The following is an 11,217-nucleotide window of genomic DNA, read 5'->3' on the forward strand; positions in this document are numbered from 1 at the left end:
AACATTATTAATCTACTGTTACAAAACAACATAATTACATAACAAAGATCACTTGACTGCATAAGTAGTCTCTAGCCAACACAAACTCTTATGCAGTGTTTCGTACGGACTATCTGCACCTATCTAGTAAAAAAGTTGAACAATACTACTTCATTAATACGGCCACCTATTATGGGCCCAAAACTTATGGTCTCATAACGAGACGGCCATATTAATAAGGTCATGAAGTGCACCATAGCAACACATGAGACCTACTGTACTTGCTTGACAATGTCACTAATAATGAGGTGGTGATCCACGTTTGTGACAACACGAGTTTTTCCTTGCATGATAATATGGTGCATTTGGTAATTATTACTCTAGACATGCTGTTTGACACTTACATTTGTTGTATTCCAGTGGGTATGTGAGAGCTGATGTAAAAATCATAGCCAGCTATTGGCATTGAGGAAAGACAATTCCGGTCCGTGTTGCGGATCGTTTTCTCCGGGCTTCCATTGTCATATTGCTTCAGCAACTGACCATAGTCGGCCATGAAAGGCTCCAGATCTTTCAGCTTGTTGTAACGCGCTTCTTGCTGCATGAAACCCACCAGGTCAAACGGCTTGCGGAGATCATACGGCGTGTCATCCTAAAAAACACATGATTTTTTGCAGAACAAAAAAAAATTTGGAATTTTCACAAAACAAGGACAAAACAAACTGTTTTACACCATACGGACAAATGGTGACAAATCACCTGATATTCGATTTTCCCATTTTCAGTGACCATCCAGTGGATGTAGCAGTGACAGTGGCCGTAAAGGAGCAGCAGCAGAAATGCGCATCTTGATCCCATCCCAATTAAAGCTCACTGCTGACCCGCCTCCCTAGCATTCATTAAAGAAATGTGGGCGTTGTTGAGAACTAAACGAGCGATCACAAAGGTCTTCTGAATAGTGACCTTAGCCTTTCAGTATTTATTTTGCAGGTTGGGTTTGTGTAAAGTTAGCTTTAGTCGGGCATTTGAGTATGAATTGACTATGGGCGTGGTAATCTATTTCCGTAGCTACGCATTTGTTTACATGTTGTCATAGTGCAGACATCACGATGTGGGTTTGATTTTTGCGAGGATTTTTGCTTTGTTTACCGAGTTGTTTACAGAATGTCATGGCGGCTATTAAGGTCTACGCAAGAGTTAGACCATGCAAGAGGCCAACTGACCGGGTTAACGTCTCTGAAGGACAGATTACAGCTGTGACGGGAACGCAAACAGGGGAAGCCACACCGAAGCACTCCACAACTCCGAAGCTCCAACACGAATTCATATTCACTCACGTGTTTAACGCCAACACTAATCAAGAGGACGTATTTGAGACAGCGGGCAAAGAAATTGCAGTCAACTTTCTTGATGGCTATAATGGTACCATATTTGCTTATGGACAGACTGGGTCTGGAAAGACTTACACGATGGAAGGAAGCGCTAGAAGATTTTCTGAACGAGGTCTCATTCCTAGACTGCTATCATTTGTCTACAGTGAACTGGAAAGAAGAAGTGACAATGAAGAAATTACTGTGCACGTATCGTACATGGAAATTTATCAGGATACCGGATATGACCTGCTTAATCCAGGCAATATGAGTGATTCCATGATGACCAAGTTACCCAAGGTATTGGAATATATTTTGCTATGAACAGCAAAAAGTTTGGTACTGAAACTTCTCCACTAAATTGCTTGACATGCTAATTCACTAAGCATTAATATAACCTTGTCAGTCTTTTATTGGGTGAAAATTATTGTATACTGTAGCTGCTGGCATTAGTCCTTGTGCTAACAGTACCTTGTGAAAATTTACTGTACTTTGTGATAATTCACTTTGTTGGTTTAGTGAGTTTACAGATGCATAAAAGTCATTCCTATGTAAACAATAAACTGTCCATGACACGTTGTAGAGTAGTAAGCTATGCACATGATCACGTGTCTATGTTTTTATCATTCACAACAGATCAGTGTTGTGGAGGGAGGTGATGGTAACATTAAGGTGAAGAACTTGTCGCTACATTTGGCAGCCAACGAAGAGGTAGCCCAGAACTTGCTGTTTCAGGGAAGGATGAACCGGAAAGTTGCAGAGACCAGCATGAACCTGAAGTCCTCTAGATCACATGCCATCTTCACCATAATGTTAACTGCCACCAATCCTGGATCAGATATAATTACAAGGTCTTGTCAGTCAGTGTATTATACTAGCTGTGTATGAGGCAGTTATATTGTGTTAATTGTGAATGTTGTACACAACTACAAAGCAGTGGTTTAACCAAATTTTATGCACTTGCATGTTGTGCAGTGTTAGAAAATTTTCTCGTATTGAATATATGAACCAAACTGTTGGACACATGATAGTGTGTTGTGTGGCCAAGTAAGTTGGCACACCACACCATGTATTCTACATATCTGGCAATGGAACATCTTCTCTGTGTGTTCTCAAAAAATGTGCGCTTTATTAGAGTATCACAAAAAGTCAAATAAAATCTGCAAATACAATGCAATTATAACTTCTGCCTTCCAATGTACTGTAGATACGTTAGTAAGACAAACCACAAAGCCAGTTTATGGCTGGCTTTGGGGTATGTAAATTATAAAAAAAGGCAGAATTCTGTGCTATAAAAAATCCAGTTGCGTACATTATTAAATTTACATCATTGCATGGATAGTTGAACACTATGATGAATTGAAAGTTACCAATATGAAATTAATAGCATCTGGCTGCTGTGTTATCTAACAGTAAATGTATAAGACAGACGACTTTTATGTGTGGCTTCAATAGTTTACTGTGTCCTTAATGTACTGCAGGTCAAAACTACACTTGGTAGATCTTGCTGGCTCTGAGAGAGTGTCAAAGACTGGCGCAGATGGTAAGGTGCTACTGGAAGCAAAGTACATCAACCTGTCCCTACACTATCTGGAACATGTTATTGTACTACTCCAACGGCAAGCAGCAGGGAGACCAAATTCTGTTGGTGGCTCCACCAGGAGATCTCACTCTTCTTATGACAGATCAAAACTCCACACCAGTGGTAGTCCAGTACACCACACTGCTAGTAGTCCTAATGTTAGTGGTAGACGGACATACAGTGGTAGTAACAGGAAGAGATTGCATAGCTCTCAATCACTGCACCATGATGGATTTATCCCTTATAGGAATTCACTGCTAACTATGGTACTCAAGGATAGCTTAGGTAAGTTTATATCCCAACAGATGTGTAATGTATAGTCTCTTCTCATCGATGGCATTGCCTTCCTTTCATGGTGCCAGGGCTATCTGTGCTATAGACTGATGGATTGAGCTCTAGTTGCTTAGGCTGTGATTACCAGAGCTAATCCTTTGGTTACCTCTGGTTTGGCTACACCATTGTATTTTGTATTCACCCGAGCCTTGCTTTTCCTTAGTCACTCTTGTCATATGGGCTAGCAACCGAATTGTTATTGGAAACACAAAGCCCTATTGTTTATCAAAATACAGCAGACTGTAGTGCCCTTCAGTGCAAAGCTATAATAACAATATATTGGTCGTTCTATTAGAGTATCTCAAGTGTGTGTCTTGTTGGGTATGTACATATGTATGTGCACGTATGCATTCATACCTGTCTACCTGTATAATTATAAACAAACATGTGTATTATGTGTACATGTTAATGCAATACAATAGACAATGTAATTGTGATTTGCATATTGCAGTATTCTGTACTGTATAATAATAGTCCCATACTTATATACAGGTGGTAACTGCTTGACTGCAATGATAGCTACACTATCAGTGGAAGAGTCCAATCTTGGGGAGTCTATCTCCACTTGCAGGTTTTCCCAACGAGTTGCCTGTATTGCTAACACTGTTAGGTATGGTAACATATGTTAATCATTGTCCTGTATGTGGCAACAAAGTTTATAAAAAAATAAATTATGGCTGAAGGCAAAGCTACAGAGAATGGCCCATCTTCATTAGAAGATTGTTAGATCATGTATGAATATAATACTTGCTTGAAAGTCCAATAGTTAGGTAACAGACCCAAAGCCAGGTCCTAAGGGGGTTCAACTTTTTTGTATGATAGGTGATCACTACAGAGAAAGTCTGGGTTTGCAGCCCTCTGACACTGACAGCAGTTTATATTATATGCTTGGCAATATGCTGCTCAGCTCTGGTGCCCAATAAAAAGCTATTATAACTCATTGTCACACTTCACTGACATGCTATTAAGTTAGACTATAGTTAGGTCACATGTGACTTCCAGCTATTTGGTCAGGTGATAGTGGCCATACTGATATATAAAGTTGTGGTTGTGATCTTAAATATGGTATAGCAGTTTCTTAGGCTAGGAACTAATTAAGTCTTGTATATACACAATGCCCATCAGCATTGAAACCAGGTCACTACTGCTGACCAGGATTAGTTAAAACTGAGGCGTGCCAAGAGCTACGTTTTGAGTGCTCAAACTAGCGCGTTGAATATAAGGATAGCTAAATATTCTACGTAAATTTACAGAAAACAAGATACATTTCCTGCAAGTAAAGTGGGCATGGCTCATGAAAATCTCACCTGACCATGTCCTGTACAATCAATTGGTGGGCATGACTCTGCAAAGCTGGATTCATGCATACTTACAGATTGCAATACACCAATAAATGGGTAGGGCTACACGTATTGTTGTAGACAGTCATCTCGATAAGTGGGTGTGGCTCACAGATTGCACCGGGACTTGACTATGATGCATTTATACACTTCCGTATCATTCAATTAATTAGTTTGCTTCACACGTGATCCTTCCCGGACAAAATGTGACCCGATTGACCCAACCCAGTTTCAATGCTGATGCCCATGCCAGTAACTAATTGTGCATGCATAGGTCACAAGGAAGAAGATTCTGTGGATACTCATGCAGGAGTTTCTCCTAGAATCTGTAACTAGACACTTTAGATGTTATGTTTCATAAGGGCTATCCCTACGTATGCAATACTCTAATAGTTTTCAGACAAGATCACAAAAAATCTAGAATAGTAACTGTGAAGCAAAATGGAAGAGGCAGCGAAGTGTGTTTATAAACATCTTATAAACTAAACACCTTATAAACTAAACAGTTGAAAGGATTTAATCCAAAATGGAATTTCAGTGATCTTACTGTTAGAGTACTGTACATGTATATTGATCTTTCAGACATTTTCAGCTCTACTCAGATCTTAGACATACACATGAGACTTAGTTCCACTTAACTTAGTAGGCTTGAGCCTATTGTGGTCAAAGTTTTACCTATTATTCCTTCCAGAATTTCCCAAAATTTTCACCCATTCTTTTTTTTATTCTTGTGTCTAGCCTATTATTCCCAACTAATTCTCATTTAGTTTCTGTAGTTGGTTTCAAGATACTGGTGTACGTAGTTTTGCCAGAATTAATTAATGGCCACAAATGAAGTGCTCCTCCTTTTGCATCTTTAATTTTTCTAGCCGTAAGTAGTTACAACAGACTTGGAATAGCTATTTGAAGACTGCAGTATTGATTCAAGTATTTTTAAATTATTGGTATATTAAAGCTATGGTTGTAGCTACATACAAAGACAATGATCAAAGACTTTAAGAAGATACACTGGTATTAGATGTACAAGTTTCAGAATTGTAGATAATAATGCAGTTGAATCCCTGATGTTGGGTACAGATTTTTGACATGAAACAATCTGACTGCTCTATTAAAGTATTTGAGCGTTCTATTAGAGTATATCGATCTTCTAAAGGTTTTCAGTTCCTTTTCAGCTAGCACTCATACAATAATGTCAGCCATACATCACTCTTATTAGATTAACTCTTTCTCCTAGCTAATCAAGAATAGACACACCCCTTAATTCCACCGAGTATTCCCGTGGACATCCGATAATTCTAAAATTATGCCTTTGCCTCTATTATTCCAGAATTATTCTCACGAAATTGGCGACCTTTTATTCTCAAAATTATGCCGGCATAATAGGCACGAGCCTATAACTTGGCCAGCTCCTTTAATAGTGGGGTTTAGCACCCATTTATAACTGGCTCTACGAAAACCAGTTTTATATATATACTTTCCAGAAATCAGACTTTTACAATTCACATTTTCCTTTCTGTATGGTCTATTAATGAGGTATTTAGTCAGATTGAATGTATAACAGCACTTTGTCTGTTAGTATCAAGCTGATGAGTAATTTCATTATGATGGTTTGTTACAAAGGCTACAGGACTGATTTTTGCAGAACTGGTCACATAGTCCTTCTCTTTTCCACCAATGAGTGTGCTCTTGTCTTCAAAACTGATCATCCAAACCCCTCAGTCCCCCTTGCTGTAGCCCTGGGTAAGCAATTCAGTACCTTTAGACAGCATTGCTGATGTATGTACTGTATTGTGAATCCAAACAAAAATTCTTCAATAAACTTTAACTGTTGCAATATGGTTTCTTTTATTAGAGTGTTGTATCCTCAAAAAATAGTACTACACTGTAGAGTGTAATTTTAAGTGTATGGTGCTGTATTAATATTTATCTCATAGGCGTAATGAGGAGCTGGATGACAAAGCTGTTATTAGACAACTGAAGTGTAGAGTTGCTCAGTTAGAGAATGAAATTGCAATACTAAAGAGAAGATACTCTTTGGAACAAAATGTATGTAATTCAGAGTCAATGATATCTACTGCATACACAGCACATGGTACAGAAAACTATTGTTTAACAGCACACATGTGTATTATATAGGATACTGTTAAAGATGCTACTCTCACTGAAACTGAAACAAAGGATTGTCATCGTGTACTATATGACTTCTTACATGGGAAACTACATAATCCTGTTGAAGCAGGTATGTATAATAGTCAGTGCTGAGATGTCAAATGTAGTTAAAAGCACAAAAATATTAGAATACTGCCTTCGTGTATGATACAGTGCACAAAAACAGGGAAACAGATTAGAAATGGAACCTGATAGCCTGATGGGCATGCCTGGACAAGCTTGTGATGAAAGCCTCCTCTGGTATGCAGACATGTTCTGTGTTGTGATTTCAGGCTCAAAAGTCTTGAAGATTTGTGAATGTTCGTGAAGTTTGTTAGGTCCCCAACAAATCTTTTAAGGCTTGCAATTGGTATATGAAATGATCATGAAAAGCTTACAAAGTGCTTGCATGTAGATTGTGGGGTTCATGAAGCCACACATGTAAAACCTCTAAATAGAAGCAGGATCAATTAGTGGTCATTTAATGCAGGCTGTTTTTCTGTTGCTACGACATCTTTAGGAGCAAGGCACAACCTAATGTCAACAGCTTACAATTTTCAGTCTGATTCAATTAGTAAATGCAACACAACATGATTAGGTTCCACAATATTTGTAAAGTCTATGCGACCAACTCATGAACCCTACACCATCACGACTACTTCGTTACAGTGCTTTTTTGTGCGGTGTACTGTATCTTACAGAAATTGTTTTGTAAGCTATATAACTTAGCACTTTGATTAAAAAATATATTTTATTAACAAAACTTCATTCATTAATTCATTTGATTTCTATTTCAAATATGTACCTATATGTATACCTTTACTTTGTTATATAATACCTGAGAATACCCTAACATAACAATCACAGGTGTACTGATGAATAAACTCTCTAACAGAGCATTCAGAAATTTTGTATTTTGTACCATTAGGGATTGATGATTCAAGGAAGTTTGCTGAATGTTTGAATGTGCTCAAACAAATAGTACTACATACGCTGGGAGTGGGCAGTAAAGGACAGTCAACTTCATCACCAGAAGAGGACAACAAACGGCAACAGCAGCAACAGCAAGAACAACTCTTACAACAGTCATTACCAATAAAAACATCATCCAAAGAATCAACCCACAATCAGTTGAAATTATCTAATCCCAGAACAGCGCCTGCAGCATGTAGTAGCAGCAAAACTTCAACCACTCAAGTCCACAATGCTACCAATATAATACAAGAAAGTAATCATAAACAATACCATAGAAATGGAGAGCATTCCAATATTTCTGCTTCTAAAGTACCACTAAATAGAATTATTCAGCAACACACACCCACCCCCAGTTCTTTAGCTAGTAGTGGAATTGGCAGTCTGGCTGAGGACGAGACAATGATGGCTCACTCTTTTAAACCTACCATGCAGCACAGCATTACTGTATTCCCTATGAAGCCCAACTCCATCAATCATCATCATGAAACCACCTTGCCTCCTACACATGATAGCAAGAGACATAGACGTAGACACCAAAGGACTAATTCTGATCGTAACTTGTTGACTCAAGGAGATAGAGATATTGCTAAGATACAGCAGTCAAAGAGTGAACATCGTCTACTTAAAAGTGAAGTGCAGCAGTTAGCACTCAGTGTAGAAGAAGAAGAAATAAAGTATGTACTGTGAAGTTCTTAAAATGCCTAGATTAGTTAGTAGGACAAAATGTTGAGAATTAGGAAAAACTTGTCATAAACTGAGGACAGTTTGTCTCAAAATGTAAACATCTTTTGGGGAAAAGAGTTCTAGTGTATACTGTACGATTGTATGTATACTTTACACATAGTGCAGTTAAATTCTGCAGAATTTGTTTGCACACTGGTTCTACAATCTTACTTATAGGGGTCAGATTGCTATATTAAGAGAGCAGATTGCAGGCCAACATGCAAGGATTTTGTGGATGGAACGAAGTCATGCTAGCAATGAAGAAATTCATCAAGAAAAGCTGGCAGAATATCATCTGAGAATCAAGGAGGTACATATGCTATGCTATTCAAGTTTTACATACTTAAATGCTAAAATTAATATTGCTCTTAAATTGTGATTGTGTTTAGGCTAAGTGGCAACAGAAGCTGCTACAAGTCAGCCAGCAACTAAACCCACAAGGAAACTCAGGAAGTAAAAGTGTACAGCTCTCAAAACAGTTTAACGAAGAACTGCAAAGTTACTCGGAAAAGCAAGACAAAGTTAGTGGCTACAGTGGACCCTTGATTATCCAAACCCCAATAATCTCAGGAAATGGTAAACGTATGAATTGCTTGGATAACTGAAGCCCATACATTCCTATGTTGAAATAATTTAATAGAACATACACCATAGAATCTTAAATCATAAATAAAAGATAGAACATACACTTGTACTCAAAATACTCTAATAGAAGCAGTCATTTCCAATTTCTGATAAACGAGGGTACAAGGGTTGGATAACTGAGGGTCTGCTATGATTACAGTATATATGATGTAATAGCACCAGTACTATGCAATCATTCACAGAGTAGCTATCAACCAGCAACTATATGAGTAATGTTAGTTGTGCATGTGCTTTCTCGTAAATGCCAACTTGCCCAGGTCCGTATACCTACTTGTAACTACATGTGTTTAATCTATTTTAGATGCAGCAAGAACTTGAAGAACTCAAGCAAGTTCAGATGGAGAAGCAGTTACAATTGAAAGAGGCTGCTACCAGACAAAAACTTCTAGCACTAAAACAGCAACTTAAATCAGACACAAGGATGCAGACCATGCAGCTATTAACCGGCGAAAATATATGTGCAAGTGATGCAACAGGAAATAGGACTGTTAACTTACCGGTCACACCAAAGACAGCACAGAGTGAAATCACTAAGACTGATGATAGCAGTGTTCATTTGAGTATGTCAATGGATGGAAAGTGGCCTAGTACCACAAAATATGAGAAAATAAAACCACACCAACTTACCACAATGAAGGAGAATAACACAAATACCACTACCATAAAACAAGACAAACGACTGAAATACCAAACTTCTATGTTTAGTTCTTTGCTGCCCAATACCTTCAAGCCAACTTCTGCTGATGACAAGTCATTTACAACTGAACGCAAACCAGCAATTTTCTTGGATGATACAAAACCAGCAACTTCTCCCTGTAAGCATGAAACTCCTACACAAATAGACAAGCCTAAATCTAGTAATGAAAACATTAAGAATGATGCAGACACGCTAGTAATTGCTACTACTAACACAAATACAACTGCTACTGCTACATCATGTGACAAGCCAGTTGTGAAACACAAACTTGCTGTTCCTGATATGGTCAAGGAAACAGAATATATGTCAGCCTTAAATAAACAAAAAGCTCGAGTGTCAAAGATTAGAAGAGCAATTCATGCTGCTGAAGTAATACAGAAGGCTTGGAGAAGATACAAGCAAATTCATTCATAGGAAAATTAATTATGTGTATAATGTAGAATATTGTACGTAACACTATTGTGATAATCATAATTATACAGCACTGTAATTGTACAGATTAGGTTGGCCCAACTATTCTTGGTTTTTGAAAGCACCACCATAATTATCACTTTTATATCAGATTAATCTCAAGTCGCTTAATTGTTGTCAGTAGAAACAAACTAGGGTGACAGTGTCAATTTAGTACAATTCCCATGCACTTAATATTACAACTGCTGAGTTAGCAGCCTTGTTGAAATCTAATTCCTTCTTGGTGATAATAATTGACTTACTTTGCAAACCACATCTCCCAAGACAGCAGGTACAAAATTATTGAAACTGCACAGGAGCTATGCCACAGGTTTCACTATAGGGTCTTAATTCCAATGATAGAATCTCTTGGAATGGGTTTAAAGTGTTTCAAAAGCTTCTCAGTCAATGTTTTGAAAGTACTATCCTTATGCAAAGTAGGAGACATTAACTTAGGTAAAAGTGAATGAGTTTGATCACACTTAGGAATATGACCACTTTCTTCTCATCATCCATGACAGACAATATTGGCTTGAAGAAATAGTTCCACTTGCTCTAAGTAAGCAACAATTGTTTTGCTGTTTGGATTGAAAGTTTCCACATGTAGTTTACTGTCAACAATCCTCCTGGTTGTCGGTTGTCTTGTCTTTGTTGAGATGCTGAGGGATGAAATTTACTATCATACCAGGAATATTATAGTTGATCACGTGACATGATTCAGTTTAAAAAATACAGAGTTTCTAACAGTTCTTGCGCATAAAATTGAAGTGGAAGTTGAAATTCAAAAAGGAATGATTTGGTTGATCAAAAAATTTTGCATGTGACTTCTACATGTAAAGTTTGTGCAGCCGGCTGTATTACAAGTTTGTGGGAAGATGACTTTGTAAAAAGAGTAAGAGGGAAGCTTGCCCCAGCTCTTGCTCTGAGCAAGATATATTATTATTATTATAGCTCATGTTAGAGATCATGCATTGA

The 11,217-nt window shown here is 37.8% G+C and overlaps 2 protein-coding genes across 2 annotated transcripts in view; one reads left to right on the forward strand and one right to left on the reverse strand.

The window, feature by feature from the left end:
• LOC136259538 (tetratricopeptide repeat protein 17-like) overlaps positions 1–888 on the reverse strand; it is a 20,039-nt gene extending 19,151 nt beyond the window's left edge. The window contains exons 1-2 of the mRNA XM_066053002.1: positions 739–888; positions 384–631 (exon numbers count right to left, since the gene is read on the reverse strand). Coding sequence (XP_065909074.1) covers positions 384–631; positions 739–837 — 347 coding nt within the window. The 5' untranslated portion in view covers positions 838–888. The remainder of the gene's footprint in view (positions 1–383; positions 632–738) is intronic.
• LOC136259539 (kinesin-1 heavy chain-like) lies at positions 853–10,364 on the forward strand. Its single transcript, XM_066053003.1, has 10 exons — positions 853–1,649; positions 1,986–2,200; positions 2,831–3,216; positions 3,757–3,874; positions 6,539–6,650; positions 6,741–6,843; positions 7,681–8,401; positions 8,628–8,760; positions 8,840–8,971; positions 9,397–10,364. Exons 1-10 carry the CDS (start codon positions 1,149–1,151, stop codon positions 10,204–10,206), a joined length of 3,231 nt encoding a protein of 1,076 aa, XP_065909075.1. The 5' UTR covers positions 853–1,148; the 3' UTR covers positions 10,207–10,364.
• Positions 10,365–11,217: the final 853 nt, after the last annotated feature.

The sequence above is a fragment of the Dysidea avara genome, chromosome 7 (assembly GCF_963678975.1).
Source record: "Dysidea avara chromosome 7, odDysAvar1.4, whole genome shotgun sequence".
NCBI lineage: Eukaryota > Metazoa > Porifera > Demospongiae > Dictyoceratida > Dysideidae > Dysidea > Dysidea avara.

What these genes read in the sequence shown, in the direction of transcription:
- LOC136259539 (XM_066053003.1), top strand. Translation starts at nt 1,149, where the DNA reads ATGGCGGCTATTAAGGTCTACGCAAGAGTTAGACCATGCAAGAGGCCA. An exon ending in GGATCAGATATAATTACAAG is followed by an intron (nt 2,201 to 2,830) that starts GTCTTGTCAGTC and finishes AATGTACTGCAG; the next exon opens with GTCAAAACTACACTTGGTAG. An exon ending in ATCATCTGAGAATCAAGGAG is followed by an intron (nt 8,761 to 8,839) that starts GTACATATGCTA and finishes GATTGTGTTTAG; the next exon opens with GCTAAGTGGCAACAGAAGCT.